The following is a 20470-nucleotide window of genomic DNA, read 5'->3' on the forward strand; positions in this document are numbered from 1 at the left end:
GCCTCTGATTTTTCGAGTAGCCTTTCCAGCCTTGTTTAGTGTTTTTTGTCCTTCCTGGTTTTTGACTTTTGCTTGTTTGTTTCCGACCTCGAGTTTAGCCTGCCCGTGATATTTCTTGCCTTGGTATTTTGACCCTTGCCTGTTTAATCGACCTGCCCCCCGGTTCCCGTTTTTGTGCCTCTGCCCTGTCTACCTGATTTCCCGGATTTTGACCCCAGCCTGTATTTGATTACGAGACTGCTTCTGATTCTGTGCTTCGCTAAATAAATCGCATCTTCTACTAACTCTGGTCCGCTTCTGAGTCCCACCCCAGACCCTGACAAAAGCAAGTTTAATCCATCTATGCCTCAGTGGTATTTCTCCCATCTCATTAGTAATGCATTAATTGGTGTTGTTCTGAGTGCCCCGAAGCATATCCTCAAAGCTTTTGCCTGTTTAACATGTGATGCCAGGAAGGGAATTGGGGTGCTGTCCACCAGGGGGCAGCATCGGCCCTACAGACGGGTATAGCTGCAGCTGTGGTTCATTGCAACCACATCAGCTGTGGCCCATTACCTAAACATGGGCTCTATAAGAGGCCTAGCTTCCAGGCCAAGGGGAGGGTGCTTTTAGATGGTGTTTGGGAGCTGGGCTATGGACAGTATGGTGGGCTGGTGCCAGTTAGGGTTAGGATTAGGGTTAGGTGCCAGTGTTATTTGAAGCAGCTAAAGGTGCATATAATAACCCTGTGCTCTATATAGCAGTGAGGAGTCTCCTTGTGTTCCTGCTATATAATGAGCCTGTGCTCTATATAGCAGTGAGGAGTCTCCTTGTGTTCCTGCTATATAATGAGCCTGTGCTCTGTATAGCAATGAGGAGTCTCCTTGTGTTCCTGCTATATAACAACCCTGTACTCTATATCGCAGTGAGGAGTCTCCTTGTGTTCCTGCTATATAATGACCCTGTGCTCTATTTAGCAGTGAGGAGTCTCCTTGTGTTCCTGCAATATAATGACCCTGTGCAACCTCTACCCTCTGCCTAGCAAGATAAATAAAGCCAACTGCTGTTGAAGTACACAGCACTACTCACCCCAGTCTCTGCAGTTTACAGTCTGGACTCATCAGTCCAGCACAGAGCAGCTTCACTCCTGAATCTCCCAGGTTATTGTAGCTGAGGTCCAGATCTCTCAGGGGTGAGTTTGATGACTGAAGAGCAGAGGCCACAATTTCACAGGACATCCGTGTGAGGTCACACCTGTTCAGTCTGCAAAGAAGAGTTTATATGTGACGGGTGCTGGAGGAAATGTCCGCAAGTCGCAAATCTTGAAATCAAAAAGAGGCAAAAAAGGTTTTTTAAAATTTTTTCCCCGTTTTCCGTTTTTTTCATATTACGAAAGTTAAAGTGTTGAAGAAGTCACTCAATAGAATAAACAACATTTTAGGGTCACTAAATACTCATAATTTGTCAGCAAAGTCGGCTTGTTTTAGTGATTCTTACAGCTGGATTTTGGAGGCATGATGGGGGTGCAGTTTAATTAGCATGTTTGATTTCGTTGGCTATTGTCACTTAGTTTCGGTCAAGCCACCGCCCATAAATAAAGCCGTGTGGTAATAGCCTATGTTTGTTTACTGTGTGAGGTTGCTACAATGGCAGACGCTCAATCAATAGGTGAGAGTATAAGCTTTCTAACGATGTATGACATGTCTAATTATGCTTTTGGAATAGCGTTTTATAGGTTAGCGTAACCGAACATTTTCTTACCATGGCATTCGCTGTATATACGGTAGCATTAAAAGACGTTGCACCTAACGAAACGTTGTCAACGATTTTTCGTAATTCCTTGGAAAATACCATTATTATTGAGGACTTCTGGGCATAGCTAAGCCATATGTTTGCTGATAAACCTATCTGACATCGTTTTCTGGAGCAAAACAGAAGCGGATAGAACTGTCATTGATTTACTGTCTCTGTCTCATCTACTGAACATAGATAAGATTTCATCATTGCTATGTAAGTATTACTGCTCAAACTATTCGGTTATATAAGTTATTTTAGAAATTGAGTGTCTTTAAATAGGTTAGTGGTATTATGTAATGTGGATGTTTCACACTGTAATGTAAGCATTAGTTAGTAGTGTAATAGTTTTTGTGACGCATACAACAAGGATGAGGAGAGTGTTGAAACATTGCCAAAACGTGGTGGACGGCTGAAAATTGTTTTCATATCATCCCATTCCCATACAAGAAAACACAGGAGTGTACAGAGTATAGAAATACATACAAGAGTTCATTATTACACATTTAGGTACTGTGCAGCATTGTGTGACTATATTTTTGCATTGTGTTTCAATGATATCTATGTTTCATCGTAAACCTTCATAAGGGGCTCATATGCTTTACAATGGACAAAAAGCATTATATTCCTTTTTGGAGAGATTTTGGATTTGTTTCTGGACCCTTAGCTATTTTAGACCAGTGTTAATAATTTAGACATTTTGGGTAGGTTTGGAGATGCTGGGTACACTGCTTAGTTTTTGCTTCATAGATCTTTAGTAGTTCTACATATCCACCCTTAGATTTTATGAACTTGTGGTCAAGAAGTTTTTGATCTAGGACATGTATACTTTAACCCGCAATCTCCCAGTATTTCATTGCGAACTAAAAAAGGAGAAAATTCATTTAAAATTTTTTGCCTTGACCATTGCATTTGTGGCACTTTATTTCTTACAAAATTATGAATATAAAGTAATCTAAGCTAGTATTTTAAATGGTACAAATGTATTGCTTCATTTAAGACATTTTTCTCTGTGGTGTTTACATCTGGAGTTATAAAGCATTAAATAGGGTAACCCCTAAATGGGCAAGGATTGACAGGTACTCTAGTGGGGGAGTGGTTGGGGTGGAGTTAACTAGCTATTGTTCCCACCCATTATCTCTCTGTGAGAAGTGTGAAAAGTTCAAGATCTTTCAAGGGGATTTTCTATGCTACTTGATTTTAGGAGTACCAACCTTCAAATAAGCATATCTTCTTCAACTATTTTCAGATTTCAATGTATGACACATCATTTGAAAGCTTATAATCTGCACTTTCATAATCTGTAAAAACTGAAAAATGACCTTGCCCTACTTGAGGACCAGAACACCAGCACCTGTCACATATATTATTGTATGATTAAATAGCGCAATATACTGTAAAATCTGATATGTGCAATGTAACAGTAATCACATTGAGTGATGAAGAGTTATATTGAGGATTTAAAGTTACTGATGCTCTGAGGAAAGTGACTTTGCTACACTCTCCAACTTCAGCACTTTGGGCCTGAGAATTAGACGTCCTGTTGGACAGAACTCTGACAGTTCTACAGATGAAATTCTTACACAAATGGCCCCCTTTCTTCTGGCATTTGGCACAGATACAACCAAAAGTAAAGATGCAAGAAATAGCACACAACTTTCAGGGTGGATAGTGAGTTTGGCTCTGCTTCTTTACGTTTGCTGAGAAACTTCCCACAGCATTGCAAGCCAATACACGGCAAAAGCCAGATTCACTTTAGAAACAGGAATGCAAAAAAGTGATCTGTTCACATGTAACCAGGTACTGTAGTGCAGTCCGTCTGTTTTGCTGAGGTTATATATAACCATATAGTGCAGTCTGTCTGTTCTGCTGGTGTTACATATAACCAGGTAGTGAAACCAAAGCTATGTAGGAACTGTTAATGATGCATTCGAGTTCATTTTGGAATAATGATACATTTGATGGTGCTGTCCAAGGAAACAACTTTTTCCAGGGTTTAGGAAACTTCTGAACCTTGTACAGGTCAGACTTTAGCCTGAGATAAGCCACAGAATTACCTCAAAAACAGGCACTTTAACAGTCCCCTGAGAAGACCTCACCCTGACACCCATTATATCCTACAATTCCTCTACCTTCCTGTTTTCACTCTGTCTACAGGAACTATTGGATTCTGGGTCAGCCTACACCAGAATAAAGCAGAGACCAGGGTGGTACTACTGGCCTTGTAACATTTACAGCCTGACCTAATCTCACAATACAGTCAGTAACACAAACATTTAATTCATAGCCACACTTGCCTCTCCCAAATCAAACCCAGCATTATATTAATTATAATGTTGAAAAAATCTCCCATCTTCTTGAACAATGTAAGAGGGGTACAGACTGAGCAGGCTCTCTCTGGTCATCTCCCACTCACAAATTATCTATAGCCGCGTTTCCACCGCAGGAACTATACCCCGGAACTAGGAACCTTTTGAGGAACTCAGCGCGTTTCCACCGCAGGAACTAGGGTCTAAAATTCGTTCCTGGGGCTTTATTTTACCCCCCAAAAGGCTCCTGCTCGGGGGGTAGTACTTTCCGAAAGTACAGGAACCTTTTGGGTGGAGCTTGCAGCGCTGAACATTTCTGATTGGTCGAGTACTCGCAGCATTTGTGTTGTATTTATTTTCCGCCATTACCCGCCATGTTTGAAAATATGCAGCGGCAAACCAATTTATTTTCATAATAACTTCAAATCAAACTTGTATGTTATGCGGCGCAGTTGCCTACTTTTGGTTATAGCCTGCCAACGTCTTGGAATTATAACGTGTGCTCTTCTGCTCTTTTCTTGCTTTAGTATTCGTTTTATAAAATGCTAAGCATTCGTGCTGGGACAGCATATTATGTACTAAAACATCCAAACGGATTAATTCGGTTGCTGAATATTTTCTTCCGGATTTTCTTTGTTAGCCCGTTGTAATTGACTCAAAACGTTTGATACAGATGTGAGGTATGCGGTAGTTCTGCGTAATTATGGTGATACAGTACAAGCAAATTGGAAATCACCTTACGCACTTTTTGTCCGGGTAAAATAACAGGTTAATTCTAGTAATCTTCCCTTTAGCTTTTTCAGACTGCCGTAATTTTACTCAATTTTACTGCCATTTTTCAATTCCACGAAAAGACCAGGAAGACTATGGACTAATTTATGGTGCATGGTTCGCATCTGGAGGGCACACTTCGCTGCTCGGCTAGCAGTAACTTCGAAGGAAAGCAAACGGTGGCTGTACCACTACTAATTTACATTTTCAGGCAAGTCCGAGTTTTCGTTCTATTCTTGTCATTTTGCGATTAGCCTATATGGAATTGACGACGAGAAAGTAATCAAACAGCAAATTGTTTACAACGTGTGCATGTTTTCTGCTGTTGTTGCCAGTTATACATATAAATGGGAATGCATTCTGTCGCTCCGGATGTCAAGACATGAAAGCGAATGTTCGCATAAAACATAATGAATGTGTTTGAGAGGATATATGAAAATCAATAAATACAAAAGTAACCATATATAGTCATTGTTGGTAACCCGTTGTATATAAGTGGAATAAACCCCTCCGGGCTGTCCCGGTTATTAGAAAATAATGTAGGCTACTTCGGTGGTACTATGGGGTTACAGAAGAAATCATATGACAGATGGACCGACGACAACGTCGCTTTTTCATACGTCAGTGGGCTAATTTGCCTAATCTCCGCGGTACTTTAGACCCCGGTGGAAACGCAGACAACCATTGGCTGAAGGAACCTTTTATTTCCTGGTAAAGTAGTTCCTGGGACTGAAAGTTCCGGGTAATTTTGGTGGAAACGAGGCTTACGCATGGACTAGGGATAAAAGGGGATTCTTCCCCCTTTTTAAAAACATGGATTTGATTCAATCAACATTTGTTCTTAACTGACTGACATTTCAAAGGAGGGATTCTTTTTTTCTACACAAACACAGTTCAAACTACTTCACCAAACTGAGTTAGATAAGAATAAGTGTAACACTTGTGTTTACTTGTCCAAATCAAAGTTAAGGACACATGTTAGTTCAATAAAGACCATAAAGTGTTGGCCTGTAAAGCAAAAGTGAGCCTTTGATCTTGTGCCATTTGCCTTGCTTCTCAGCTGTGCCTTGGTCTTTTATGATCACAGTCTTGGATCTCTGGTCTTGATTCTTTAGCTGCTTATTTTACCATCCTGGGTCACAGTGGGACAGACAAGCTGTGGTTCTGCGGTACCTTTCATTCATTTTTTTCACAATTATATTATTTATTTTCCATGTCTGTCTAATTTTGTGTAAAGGAAGTGTAGCTTGTATTTTTTTATTTGATGGGGAATATGTTCATCTTAATACTGTAACATACTATACCCTCTCTTCATTTAAATCTGCGAGTTGTATGTTTGGACCATTATTGATCCATCACATTGGTTTGCCTAACAAGGAATTCATGATGTATTTAATAACTGGTATCTTTAATGATAATATGTAAATTGAATCTAATAAAATACATTTAGCTTGACTCAAAAATCATAGTTCTCACTTGCCTGACAATTTTATTGTATTCTATTTTCACTTTAACTATGAAGTGTTTATAAAAACATGCTGTCATTATCTACTTTAATAATTACATAATACTCACATGGCCTTCCTGCAGTTCCCGAGTACTGGTAGCAGTCTCTGATAACCTGCTGCTGATGTGTTGTAGGTCTTCAAGTCAAACTCATCTAGGATCTCCTCTGACATCAGTAACATAAAGGCCAGGGCTGAACATTGGTGTGGTTCCAGCTTTTCATTAGAGAGTTTTCCTGATCTCTGGAACTTCTTGATTTCCTCCACTAGAGAGTTGTCATTCAGTTCATTGAGACAGTGGAACAGATTTATGGTCCTCTCTGCTGAAGATTCTTTTTTGATCCTCTCCTTTATGTACAATACTGTTTTCTCAATGCTCTCTGATCTGCTTCCTGTCTGTGTCTGTGGATCTGGTACAGGTGATCTACTTCTTGTCTGTGTCAGTATTCCTCTTAATAGAGTCTGAATGGAGTCCAGAGAGAGGCCTAGAAGGAATCTGAGGAAAAGGTCCAGGTGTCCATTCTTACTCTCTAAGGCCTGATCCACTGCAGTCCTGTGCAACTCAGACAGCTGCACTCTGTCACTGCGAGGTTTTGATTCTTCTGCTCTGAGTACATTTCTGTTCTCATTCACACATGAATGAAACACAAACAAGGCAGCCAGATACTCCTGAATGCTCAGATGCACAAAGCAGTAGACCTTCTCCTCACCCAACCCACACTCCTCTTTAAAGATCTCTGTGCACACCCCAGAGTACACTGAAGCTTCACTGACATCAATGCCCATCTCTCTCAGGTCCTCTTCATAGAATATCAGATTGCCCCTTTCCAGCTGTAGTAAAGCCAGCTGCCCCAGTTTCAGGATGATTTCTGTATTTGATGCTGACATTTTCTTTGGGGTTGTCTCATTGGTGCCATGATACTTCTCATTCTTCACATTAGTCTGAATGAGCAGGAAGTGTGTGTACATTTCAGTCAGAGTTTTGGGCAGGTCTCCACTCGCTTTATCCAACATTGTCTCCAGAACAGTAGCTGAAATCCAGCAGAAGACTGGTATGTGACACATGATGTAGAGACTCCTGGATGACTTTATGTGTGAGATAATTTTGCTGGCCTTGTTCCGATCTCTGATTCTCTTCCTGAAGTACTCCTCCTTCTGTGGGTAATTGAATCCTCGTACCTCTGTCACCTGGTGGACGCACTCAGGAGGGATCTGATTGGCTGCTGCTGGTCGGGAAGTGATCCAGAGGAGGCCAGAGGGAAGCAGATTCCCCTTAATGAGGTTGGTCAGCAGCACATCCAATGATGATGACTCTGTTATATCACAGCAAATCTCATTGCTTTGGAAATCTAGAGGAAGTCGACACTCATCCAGACCATCAAAGATGAACACAACTTTGACTTCATCATCTTCAAAACTTTTGATCTCTTTCAGTGGTGGAAAGTATTGCTGCAGAAGTTCCATGAGACTAAATTCTCTCTCCTTTTTCAGATTCAGATCTCGGAAAGGAAGAGTGAAGATGAAATCAATGTCCTGATTGGCTTTCCCATCTGCCCAGTCCAGAATGAACTTCTGCACAGTGACTGTTTTCCCAATGCCAGCGATGCCCTTTGTAAGCACAGTTCTGATTGGTTTCTCTTGTCCAGCTGAAGGCTTAAAGATGTCATTGCAGATGATTGCAGTCTCATGTGTGGTTTGTCTCTTCCATGCTATCTCAATCTGTCTGATCTCATGTTCATCATTGACCCCCCTACTTCCCCCCTCTGTGATGTACAGCTCTGTATAGATCTCATTGAGGAGGGTTTGGTGGCCCTGCTTTGCTAAACCTTCAAATATGCATTCAAACCTCTTCTTCAGATGAATTTTCAGTGCCTGCTTGGCTCTTTCTTTGAATTCATCTAAGGAGAGGAAATATGAGAACCAATGTTTAAAATAACAAAAATAGACACAATGTTTTACACAGCTCTGAAAGTGTTGCACATTAAGTTGTAGCTATACCTATGTAGTTAAATTGTAACTAATTTGGTAACAAGAGGTTATTACTGATTAATGCCAATGTAGGAAACATGGAACAGTTAACAATATTTTTGATTACACATGCGAAACAAGGCCAGCCCTGTTATATCTCTTCTGTTAATATGAAATAATTCTGTATCATGAGGACACATTGTGAAATTAACAGGCAAGGTTTATTTGTTATGTATCATGAAGATATGCCCTATATGCTATAACTGCACCTTCAAGTAAAGTGTTGCCCCTACCTCTAGTAGTGTTTCACACTTCTCACAAACTGTTGTACACACAACAATGAAAGCATAAAAAGGATTCATTTCCATTTAAACATTCAATTTCTTAATTGTTCATAGTATGATGTGTCTATGGTAAATATGGCCTTCATGGGTCATGCAGTAAATTAATTATCTTATAATTATTATGATCGGTGCTCTTTAATCCAGGATAAAACCTCAGGGCAGTCAGTCTGATGGGACAGTGGTTTAGTAACTGGCTTTTGATCCCAAGGCTCCTGGTTTTAAAGTCTTTCGGAAACATTTAATCTCATGTGCATTTGATTGCCCCCATTATTACTGCTGGATGCTATATTTGAATTGAAATGCCTTCCTGTACATGTTGTGTGTGATGGTTTTTATATGCAAGACTGTTGATGTAAAACACTATTATCAAAGTGTTTTATAAATCAGTACTGTTATTTTGTACTCTGTTATATTTGTTGGCTAAACTCATTTCAACATTCTAATGGCCACAGCAGCAATGAGAGAAAATTCTTACTGTGCTGCTCATCTCTCTCCAGTGGGTCAGTGACATCCTTCTTCTTCATGTTCCTCAGGATATGGAGTGTGATCTTCAGAGACCCCTCAATGCCACAGGTCTCCAGCATCTTCTCAACTATGTACAGGGCCTCATGATCTTCCTGCCCTCTCTCAGTGCATTCTGGGTAATCAGCAATTTGATGCCTCTTGAACAATTCCTTCATCTTCATAAACGTATCCAGTACAGAAGGATCTTCAGGAAGACTATGTAAGCATTCTGGGCAATGTTGACTCAGATGGCTCTGAAACAGTTTCAACTTTTCAGTCTTCTTCAGCTTCATCAGAGTGCGCAGGAGAGACTGAAATAAACACATTTAGAGGTGTGCTGTATCAGAGTGTAAAATAAACACATGAGGAGGTGTGCTGTATCAGAGTGAAATAAACACATGAAGAGGTGTGCTGTATCAGAGTGAAATAAATACATGAAGAGGGTATGCTGTATCAGTGTGAAATAAACACATGAAGAGGTGTGCTGTATCAGTGTGAAATAAACACATGAAGAGGTGTGCTGTATCAGTGTGAAATAAACACGTGAAGTGGGTTGCTGTATCAGAGCCATGGAAACACAGCCTTGCTTTATTATGGGTGGCAGTGTAGTATAATGGGTAAGGAGCTGGTCTCGTCAGAGGTTTGAATCCCAGGTAGGACACTGCTGTTGTACCCTTGAGCAAGGTACTTAACCTGCATTGCTTCAGTTCATATCCAGCTGTATAAAAGGAAGCAATGTAAATGCTGTGTAAAAAGTTGTGTAAGTCGCTCTGAATAAGAGTGACTGCTAAATGCCTGCAATGTCTCATGTTTTCTCTTGTAGGAAGGCCAGAACAGGAAAAGATACTTTAGAACACAACATGCAGCAGGTCTAAAGCCTATATTCGAAATGCAGCTTTTGCTCCTGATTTATGTTTTTTAGGGACACTACTTGTGATGAATCACGAATGTCCTTGGAATAATTTAGTTGTTGAGTTGAATTAAGTTTCTCAGTGCAATACATTTTTTAATGCTAACTATACAAACTGAGTGCTGAGTGTCCATTCTACCTGCCCCGGGAGTTTCCGCAGTGATCACTAGGGCCGTTTACATTCCACCACAAGCGGACACGACGAGGCTTTGTCGGTGTTACATGATGTGCTAAGCGGACTACAGACCAAGCACCCAGACGCTGCCCTCATCGTGGCAGGGGACTTCAACAAGGCAAACCTTAAAAAAGTTATGCCAAACTTTTACCAACACGTCAAATGTCCTACCCGAAAGGACAAGATACTTGATCACTGCTATTCACCGTTCAAGGAGGGCTACAAGGCTACCTCTCTACCATCATTTGGCAAATCAGACCATGCCGCCATCTTCCTGATAACAGAATACAAACAACGGATGGTACGGGAAGAGGTGGTGTCGCGAGAGGTCAAGCGCTGGACCGCCCAATCAGAGGCCACTCTACAGGACGCGCTGGACGACGTCGACTGGGACAGGTTCCCGTCCACCACTGATGACGTCAACGTGTTTATGAAAGTGGTGACCGGCTTCATTACAATGGTGGTGGACAAAGTTATCCCTATGGTGAAAGCTAAGTGTTTTCCTAACCAGAAACTGTGGGGTGACAGATCCATCCGCGCTGCTCTGAACGCACGCACCACTGCCTATAACGCGGGACTGGTGTCTGGGGACATGACGGAGTACAAGGCGGTGTCCTACAGGCTGAGGCGAGCAATCAAGGATGCGAAGCATCGCTACAAGGACAGAGTGGAGCTGAACTCTTTTTATGTACGTTTCGAGGCTAACAATGCTAACATTAGCCCGGCGGCTAGCACAGTTAGCGTGTATAACACAAGTCCCCCCCCCGGGAGCTGCAAGCTCACTTATCCTGTCAGAGCACTATGTGAGGGGAGCCTTGAAACGGGTGGACACCATGAAAGCAGCAGGGCCAGACGGAATCTCCGGACAAGTCCTCAAGACCTGTGCTGATCTCCTGGCTCCTGTGTTCACCACCATAATCAACCTCTCCCTGGCCCAGTCCATTGTCCCCATATGCTTCAAGAAGTCCACCTTTGTCCCTGTACCCAAGAACGCTTCCCCAGCCTGCCTGAATGACTACCACCTCGGTGGTGATGAAGTGCTTTGAGAGGCTAGTCAAGGACTACCGTAATTTCCGGACTATAAGCCGCTACTTTTTTCCCATGCTTTGAACCCTGCGGCTTGTACAACGGTGCGGCTAATCTATGGCAGGAAATGCTGGAGACCGGAAAAGAGTGAGACAGGCAGTTCGCGCGAACAACGAAAGCAAAAGTGGAACCAAATGCAGTACGAGAGACAGAACGAGAGCAAGACAGACATTACGAGAGCAAGACAGTTTGCGCAAAGGAAGTTTTCATGCACAAACCCTCATTATGGAAAAGAAACAAAGAATTGCATATGATGCAGCTTTTAAGTTAAAGGCAGTCGATCTGGCTGTCAAAGAAGGAAATAGAGCTGCTGCACGTACCCTTGGCATCAATGAATCAATGGTGAGACGTTGGAGACACCAGCGTGAAGAACTGGCTCAATGCAAAAAAACGAAAAAAGCTTTCAGAGGTAACAAAAGCAGATGGCCCGAACTTGAAGACTTTCTTGAAGAAAGCCGAGGTGTTTCCACCGTGCAGATCCGACTGAAAACCAAAACAGTCGCCACCGAAATGAAGATTGAAGATTTTAGAGGTGGACCATCCTGGTGTTTCAGATTTATGAAACGAAAAGGACTGTCCATCAGGGCGCAGACGACTGTGTGTCAGCAACTCCCTCCCGACTACGAGGAAAAAATAACAAACCTCCGCGAATTCACACAAAGAAAGATAGACGAATATTCCATCGGACCGGACGAGATCATAAATATGGATGAAGTGCCTTTGACGTTTGACCTGCCTCTCACTAGGACTGTTAACAAGACAGGTGAATCGACCATCACGTTGAGAACCACTGGCCATGAGAGAACGAATTTCACTTGTGTTCTGGGCTGCACAGCATCCGGAAAAAGTCTCCGCCAATGGTGATTTTTAAGCGGATGACTATGCCAAAAGAAAAGATCCCGAACGACGTCTCCGTTAAAGTCAACAAGAAAGGGTGGATGATGGAAAGCGTAATGAAGGAGTGGCTGAATGAATGCTACGGGAAGCGACCTGGAGGATTCTTTCGCCAAAAAAAAGCATTGCTCGTTTTGGACAGCATGAGGGCCCATATAACAGATTCTGTGAAAGCAGCCATCAAGGGCACAAACTCAATTCCAGCTGTGATTCCTGGGGGCACAACGAAGCATCTGCAGCCACTCGACATCAGTGTGAATCGTGCGTTCAAAGTGGCACTACGCGTTCAGTGGGAGGCGTGGATGACTAGCGGCGAGAAATCATTCACCAAAACTGGTCGCATGCGAAAAGCAACTTTTGCTCAAGTCTGCCAGTGGATCCTGACAGCGTGGAGAAGTGTCAAAATATCCACGATCACCAACGGGTTTCGAAAGGCTGGACTGCTGCGTGATGAAGAGGAGGACGTTGCCACGGCTGAGGCCCTTAAGAGGATATTCGATTCCGACACTGACGAAAAGGAGTTCTTTGGTTTTGAGAGCGACAAAGGAGAGACTGGGAGAGTGGCTGACGAAGCCACCCTGAGGCTGTTCGTTTCCGACACTGAAGAAGAGGACTTTGGTGGTTTTAGTACGCAGGAAGAAGACGAAGATGAGGATGAATGACTGACTTTTCTTGTTACAGCCGTGTTACTGGATTAATGGAATAATGGATTAATGGACTGGACTTTTCTGGTAGGCTGGTTATATTTTAAGCAGCCGTGTTACTGCACCTTTAGGCCTACTGCCGTGTTGCAGGCATTTTTAATTTAGCACTTTTAAAAAACACATTTAATTTAGCCATTGATATTGCCTCGTCAAGCGCTGTAAGCTTTGTTTATGGTACGTGCGCTGGGAGCGCACCGTTTATTATTTTTGCACAGTAAATACGTTTCGAATGCTGTGAAAGTTTGTGTGTCTGAAACGCTATGTGATACAGTACAGTTTACACAGCACGGTACATGTTCCGTACTATTTCACTAAATGGTAACACTTGAATAAGTTATGCAAATATGCAACTTGTTTGTAGGAAATGTTAATAAAATGGAAGCTTCCCCAAACAGCCATCTCTTTCCTGACAATCCCCTCTGTGCACGAACCCTTACATATGGTAATTAAACATTAAAACACCTGCGGCTTATAGTCTAGTGCGGCTTGTATATGTACACATTTGATTTTTTCCCTAAATTTAGCTGGTGCGGCTTATATTCAGGTGCGCTATATAGTCCGGAAATTACGGTACATCTGCTCCTCTCTTCCCAGCACCTTGGACCCTCTGCAGTTTGCTTACCGCCCCAACAGATCCACGGATGATGCGGTCTGTCAGGTTCTGCATGCCACTCTCTCTCAGCTCGACAACAGAGGGGGGCTATGTAAGATTGCCGTTCATTGATTTCAGCTCAGATTTCAATACCATAGTCCCCTCCAGACTGGCTGCTAAATTGACTGACCTGGGACTGAACACCTCTGTTTGTGCCTGGATACTGGATTTTCTGACCGCCAGACCACAGGTGGTTAGAGTGGGTAAGCACATCTCAAACCCCCTCACCCTCAGCACTGGAGCCCCCCAGGGGTGTGTGCTGAGCCCTCTGCTGTACTCCCTGTACACACATGACTGTGTGGCCAGGTTTGAGTCCAACACTATCGTCAAGTTTGCTGACGACACAGTGGTGGTAGGCCCGATCACCAACGACGACGAGAAGGCCTATCTCCAGGAGGTGGCAGACCTGTCACTGTGGGGCCAGGACAACCGTCTCTTCCTGAATGTCAGCAAAACCAAGGAGATGGTGGTGGACTTCTGTAAGAAGAAACGGCTGAGGACCGACACCCCTCTAAAGACCAATGGGTCACCGGTAGAGAGGGTGAGCAATTTCAAGTACCTTGGTGTCCACATCACAGAGGACCTGACATGGACACTGCACACCGACACTGTGGTGAGAAAGGCAAGGCAGCGCCTGTATCACCTCAGACAGCTGAGGAAGTTCAGAGTCTCCAAGAAGATCGTGAAAACCTTCTACTCTGTAACCATTGAGAGAATCCTGCTGGGGAACATCACCGTCTGGTACGGGAACTGCTCCTCTCTGGACCAGAGAGCCCTGCAGAGGGTGGTGCGGTCGGCTGAGCGTACCATGGGCACCACACTCCCCACTCTGCAGGACCTGTACCCCAGGAGGTGCTTAAGCAGAGCAAAGAGGAATAGGAAGGACTCTTTGCATCCCAACAACAGACTGTTTGAACTGCTGTGGTCAGGCAAACGCCCATGCAGCCACAGGACCAACACGGAGAGACTTAGGAGGAGCTTCCTCCCTCAGGACATCAGTGCTTTTAACGGCACAGCCAGGACAACTGTCCTAAAATAGTATTTTCATCTAAAGCACATAGCACCTTTACCTCAATGTACACTGCAGCACCTTACCGTCCCACGGTTTACTTTGTATTTTTCTTTTTTCTTTCTTGTAGTTATTGTAAGCCATATCATACGTTGCACTGCTTCCTATGACTTAATTTAGGACTGATATTAGGACTTACTTTTTTTAACTTATTTGTAGAGGGCCAGAGCACTTTTTAGAAACTATAATAAACCTGATTAGATATTCACTGTGACTGTCTGAAAGTCATATTAACTTCAAATATTAAAAAAGAAAATTAACATATCATACCTGTTTTGAGGAACACAGTTTGTCTGAGCAGTGAACCCTGTGAATAAATAATGAGACACAACTTAGTTAAACTCTGTTACTGCAGCTGAAACTGACAGCACATGGAGAGAGAGGTTCCAGTTGACCCAGCCTTCTCTACCCGGACCCTGTGAAAAAAACATGGAGACAGAGCTTCCAGTTAAACTCATCCTCTTACTGCAGCTCTAACTCACACCACATGGAGACAGAGCATCCAGTTAAACTCATCATCTTACTGCAGCTCTAACTCACAGCACATGGAGGCAGAGCATCCAGTTAAAATCATCCTCAAATTGCAGCTCTAACTCACAGCACATGGAGACAGAGCTTCCAGTTAAACTCATCCTCTTACTGCAGCTCTACCTCACAGCACATGGAGACAGTGTCATGGTCCTGTGTACTCCTGTCTGCGTTTTCCCTGTTGGGCCGCCAGATGGCGGCACTTCTGTTTTGTGTCCTGTTCCCCCCCTGTTAATTGTATTATTGGTTGTCTCGTTATCCCATCATTGTTCCCACCTGTGTCTTGTTATCCCCTCCTTCTGGTTTGATTGTTTTTTGAGTTCACCTGTGTCTTGTCACCCCCCTGTCTATTTAAGTTCTCTGTTCCCTTGACTCGGGTGCTGGTTCCTTGTGTTTGTTACCTGACATACATGTTCCTGCCTGCTTGTGTTTGTTTCCCGACTTTCATGTACCTGCCTTCTTGTGTTTGTTGCCTATTAATGTTCAGACCATTTATACCTGCCTGCGTTTTCTTTTTTACCTGTTTGTGTTTGTTCCCGAGTTGTGTTTGTTCCCTGACTTTGATGTACCTGCCTGCTTGTGTTTGTTCCCTGACTTCTATGTACCTGCCTGCTTGTATTTGTTCCCTGACTTCCATGTACCTGCCTACTTGTGTGTGTTCCCTGACTTCCATGTACCTGCCTGCTTGAGTTTTGTTCCTGACTAGTTTTGTTCTTGACTTGTTTTGTTCTTGACTTGTTTTGTTCCTGACTTGTTTTGTTCCTGACTTGTTTTGTTCCTGACTTGTTTTGTTCCTGACTTGTTTTGTTCCTGACTTGTTTTGTTCCTGACTTGTTTTGTTCCTGACTTGTTTTGTTCCTGACTTGTTAATTTGCCCTTGTGTTCTGCCTACCTGCGTTCTGCCCTGACCGTGTTCTGCCCTGCCCGTGTTTGAGTTCCTCTTGTTTTCTGGTATTTAGAGATTTTTTGAGTTCGTGTTTTTTCGCTTTGTGGCCTTGTCTGTTCCCTGCTTGTTTGCCTGTCTTTAGTAAAGTCCTTGTTCCCCTCCCATTTTGGATTTGTGTTTTCTTTTCCCTCTGCGTTTGGGTTCCCCCTACCCGCGCCGTGACAGACAGAGCTTCCAGTTAAACTCATCCTCTTACTGCAGCTCTAACTCACAGTACATGGAGACAGAGCTCACAGTTAAACTCATCCTCTTACTGCAGCTCTAACTCACAGCACATGGAGACAAGGCTTCCAGATAAACTCATCGTCTTACTGCAGCTCTAACTCACAGCACATGAAGACAGAGCTTCCAGTTAAACTCATCCTCTTACTGCAGCTCTAACTCACAGCACATGGAGACAGAGCTTCAAGTAAAACTCATTTTCTTACTGCAGCTCTAACTCACAGCACATGGAGACAGAGCTCAGTTAAACTCATTCTTACTGCAGCTCTAACTCACAGCACATGGAGACAGAGCTCCAGTTAAACTCATCCTCTACTGCAGCTCTAACTCACACACATGAGACAGAGCTCCAGTTAACTCATCCTCTTCTGCAGCTCTAACTCACAGCACATGGAGACGGCTTCCATTAAACTCATCCTCTTACTGCAGCTTAATCACAGACATGGAGACAGAGCTTCCAGTAAACTCATCCTTACTGCAGCTCTAATCACAGTACATGGAGACAGAGCTCCAGTAAACTCATCCTCTACTGCAGCTTACTCACAGCACATGAGACAGAGCTTCCAGTTAAACTCATTCTATGCAGCTCAACTACAGCACATGGAGACAGAGCTCCAGTTAACTCATCTCTTCTGCAGCTCTAACTCACAGCACATGAGACGAGCTTCAGTAACTCATCCTCTTACTGCGCTCTAACTCACAGCACATGAGACAGAGCTTCCAGTTAAACATCTCTTACTGCAGCTCTAATCACAGTACATGGACAAGCTCCATTAACTCATCCTTTACTGCAGCTCTACTCACAGCACATGGAGACGAGCTTCCAGTTAAACTCTCCCTTCTGAGCTCTAACTCACAGCACATCCGAATGTGATATAAAACACATCATGACACTTAAATGAGTTAATACACACATGTTGACGAAAGTGCTATCATACACCCACTACACAAAAGTAGCACTGAATTAGTTTATTAACCAGTGTCATATGAACTTGTTTCATTACCTTGATCACTGTGAACTCTCCTCTGAAGTGTTGGAAAGCTTGAAGTCACTCTTCATGACGACAGCTGGGACAGTGACCGCCTCTTACCCGGACCTGTGAAAAACATGGAGACAGAGCTTCCAGTTAAACTATCTCTTACTGCAGCTCTAACTCCACACATGAGACAGAGCTCCAGTTAAACTCACTCTTACTGCAGCTTAACTCACAGCACATGGAGCAGAGCTCCGTTAAATCATCCTCATGCAGCTCTAACTCACAGCACATGGAGACAGAGCTTCAGTTAAACTCATCTCTACTGCAGCTCTAACTCACACACAGGAGACAGAGCTCATTAACTCACCTTCTGCGCTCTAACTCACAGCACATGGAGACAGAGCTTCAGTTAAACTCATCCTCTTACTGCAGCTCTAACTCACAGACATGGAGACAGAGCTTCAGTTAAACTCATCTTTATGCAGCTCTAACTCACAGACATGAGACAGGCTCAGTTAACTATCCTCTTACGCAGCCTAACCACAGCACATGGAGACAGAGTTCAGTTAAACTCATTCTTACTGCGCTCGAACTAAGACATGAGACAAGCTCCATAACTCATCCTTACTGCAGCTCTAACCACAGCACATGGAGACAGAGCTTCCATAAAACTCTCCTCTTACTGCAGTCTAACACAGCACATGGGACAGAGTTCCATTAAACTCATCTCTTACTGCACTCTAACTCACAGACATGAGACAGAGCTCCAGTAACTCATCCTTTACTGCAGCTCTAACTCACAGCACATGGACAGAGCTTCCAGTTAACTCATCCTTACTGCAGCTCTAACTCACAGCACATCGAATGTGATAAAACACATCATGACACTTAAAATGAGTAACACAGTTGCAGAAGTGCATCTACACCCACTACCAAAAGAGCCATGAGATTAAGTTTTACAGTGTCATATGAACTGTTCATACCTTTGATCACCTGTGAACTCCCTTGAAGTGTCTGGAAGAGCATGAAGTCATCTATAGACGACAGTTCGTCGGACACGTCAACATGGACAGCTTCTTAACTCTCGGCCACTGAGCTAACACACACATGGAGACAGAGCTTCCAGTTAAACTCATCCTCTTACTGCAGCTCTAACTCACAGCACATGGAGACAGAGCATCCAGTTAAACTCATCCTCTTACTGCAGCTCTAACTCACAGCACATGGAGACAGAGCTCCAGTTAAACTCATCTCACATGCAGCTCTAACTCACAGCACATGGAGACAGAGCTTCCAGTTAAACTCATCCTCTTACTGCAGCTCTAACTCACAGCACATGGAGACAGAGCTTCCAGTTAAACTCATCCTCTTACTGCAGCTCTAACTCACAGCACATGGAGACAGAGCTTCCAGTTAAACTCATCCTCTTACTGCAGCTCTAACTCACAGCACATGGAGACAGAGCTTCCAGTTAAACTCATCCTCTTACTGCAGCTCTAACTCACAGCACATGAGACAGAGCTCCAGTTAAACTCATCCTCTTACTGCAGCTCTAACTCACAGCACATGGAGACAGAGCTCCAGTTAAACTCATCCTTACTGCAGCTCTAACTCACAGCACATGGAGACAGAGCTTCCAGTTAAACTCATCCCTTACTGCAGCTCTAACTCACAGCACATCGAATGTGATACAAATCATGACACTTTAAATGAGTTACATACACACATGTTGACGAGAATGTGCTATCATACACCCACTCCCAAAGTAGCCACTGAGATTTAAGTTATGCACCGTAGTGTCATATGACTTGTTTCATTACCTTTGATCACCTGTGAACTCTCCTCTGAAGTGGAAGAAGCATTGAACGTCACCTTCATGACAGACACTGGAACAGGTGACCAGCCTCTCTACCCGGACCCTGTAAAACATGGAGACAGAGCTTCCAGTTAAACTCATCCTCTTACTGCAGCTCTAACTCACAGCACATGGAGACAGAGCTTCCAGTTAAACTCATCCTCTTACTGCAGCTCTAACTCACAGCACATGGAGACAGAGCATCCAGTTAAACTCATCCTCTTACTGCAGCTCTAACTCACAGCACATGGAGACAGAGCTTCCAGTTAAACTCATCCTCTTACTGCAGCTCTAACTCACAGCACATGGAGACAAGGCTTCCAGTTAACTCTCTGATTCATGCATTTTTACCTCTTTCTCGCAGGGCTGTGGGTTCCATCGTCAGTCTCTGTCTCCTCTGAGGAACTCATTTGAGAAACAGCGCCTCCTGTCTCAGGACACCTGAACACACCAGATCAGATTCACAAGTGGGTTCTGACCCAAATTGGCAGACCTGTAAATACACACAAGAAGAACATTATAACGCACAGACATAATAATACACTGTGAGGGCCACATAATGTAAACGTGTAACACAAAAAGGTAATTTAATAAAGTTTGGTGCATTAAAATATGTACGCACCATATTATTTTATTTGTGCATTTTATCCCACTGATATGCTCAATGTATGTATCGATAATGAGTCCTTTGCGAAGTATCGCAAATTTGTATGCCGGCCCTTTAAGAGTTGCGCTCAAGCAGCAAACAGGTGGTGACGGGCCAGGTGATAGGTTTTTTAAAATAGATTGGGGGCAAGAGGTAGCAACGGAAAATGGAGTAAAGGGGAGTCAGCAGAAAATAATCTAGAATCCTGAGATGTTTTAAAAGAATTCTCTTCTACTGCATCAGGAGGGTGAGCCGATGCTTTTTGGGTTATTTTTTTTTGCTTCTTTGAATGCAATGCATTGCTTAATTATTTGTTTTTGGAGAGGAAAGAAGATTTTTGCACTTATGCATTAATTTTATTCCATTTTACTGCCATTCTTCAATTCTACAAAAAGACCAGGAAGACTATGGACTAATTTATGGTGCATGGTTCGCATCTGGAGGGCACACTTTGCTGCTCGGCTAGCAGTAACTTCGAAGGAAAGCAAACGGTGGCTGTACCACTACTAATTTACATTTTCAGGTCCGAGTTTTCGTTCTATTCTTGTCATTTTGTGATTAGCCTATATGGAATTGATGACGAGAAAGTAATCAAACAGCAAATTGTTTACAACGTGTGCATGTTTTCTGCT

General features: G+C 43.2%; 1 protein-coding gene across 5 annotated transcripts; it reads right to left on the reverse strand.

Moving 5' to 3' along the window:
* Positions 1-949: 949 nt before the first annotated feature.
* On the reverse strand, positions 950-19199 carry LOC135247229 (protein NLRC3-like). 5 transcript variants are annotated; one of them, XM_064320533.1, is made up of 5 exons: positions 19158-19199; positions 14935-14971; positions 9146-9485; positions 6429-8256; positions 950-1242 (listed from the first exon to the last, which is right to left on the reverse strand). In XM_064320533.1, exons 3-5 carry the CDS (start codon positions 9465-9467, stop codon positions 1065-1067), a joined length of 2328 nt encoding a protein of 775 aa, XP_064176603.1. In that variant the 5' UTR covers positions 9468-9485; positions 14935-14971; positions 19158-19199; the 3' UTR covers positions 950-1064. The 5 variants fall into 5 exon arrangements, with proteins under 5 accessions (XP_064176603.1, XP_064176604.1, XP_064176605.1 ...); XM_064320534.1 differs by lacking the exon at positions 19158-19199 and adding an exon at positions 18321-18334 and having other exon boundaries at positions 951-1242; XM_064320535.1 differs by lacking the exons at positions 14935-14971; positions 19158-19199 and adding an exon at positions 9718-10648 and having other exon boundaries at positions 957-1242.
* Between the last annotated feature and the right edge of the window lie 1271 nt (positions 19200-20470).

This window comes from Anguilla rostrata, unplaced genomic scaffold (assembly GCF_018555375.3).
Source record: "Anguilla rostrata isolate EN2019 unplaced genomic scaffold, ASM1855537v3 scaf1162, whole genome shotgun sequence".
Lineage (NCBI taxonomy): Eukaryota > Metazoa > Chordata > Actinopteri > Anguilliformes > Anguillidae > Anguilla > Anguilla rostrata.

What these genes read in the sequence shown, in the direction of transcription:
- LOC135247229 (XM_064320532.1), bottom strand. Translation starts at nt 9,500, where the DNA reads ATGTGTTTATTTCAGTCTCTCCTGCGCACTCTGATGAAGCTGAAGAAG. An exon ending in GGAGAGAGATGAGCAGCACA is followed by an intron (nt 8,257 to 9,145) that starts GTAAGAATTTTC and finishes TCCTCTCCTTAG; the next exon opens with ATGAATTCAAAGAAAGAGCC. An exon ending in GGGAACTGCAGGAAGGCCAT is followed by an intron (nt 1,243 to 6,428) that starts GTGAGTATTATG and finishes TCTTCTTTGCAG; the next exon opens with ACTGAACAGGTGTGACCTCA.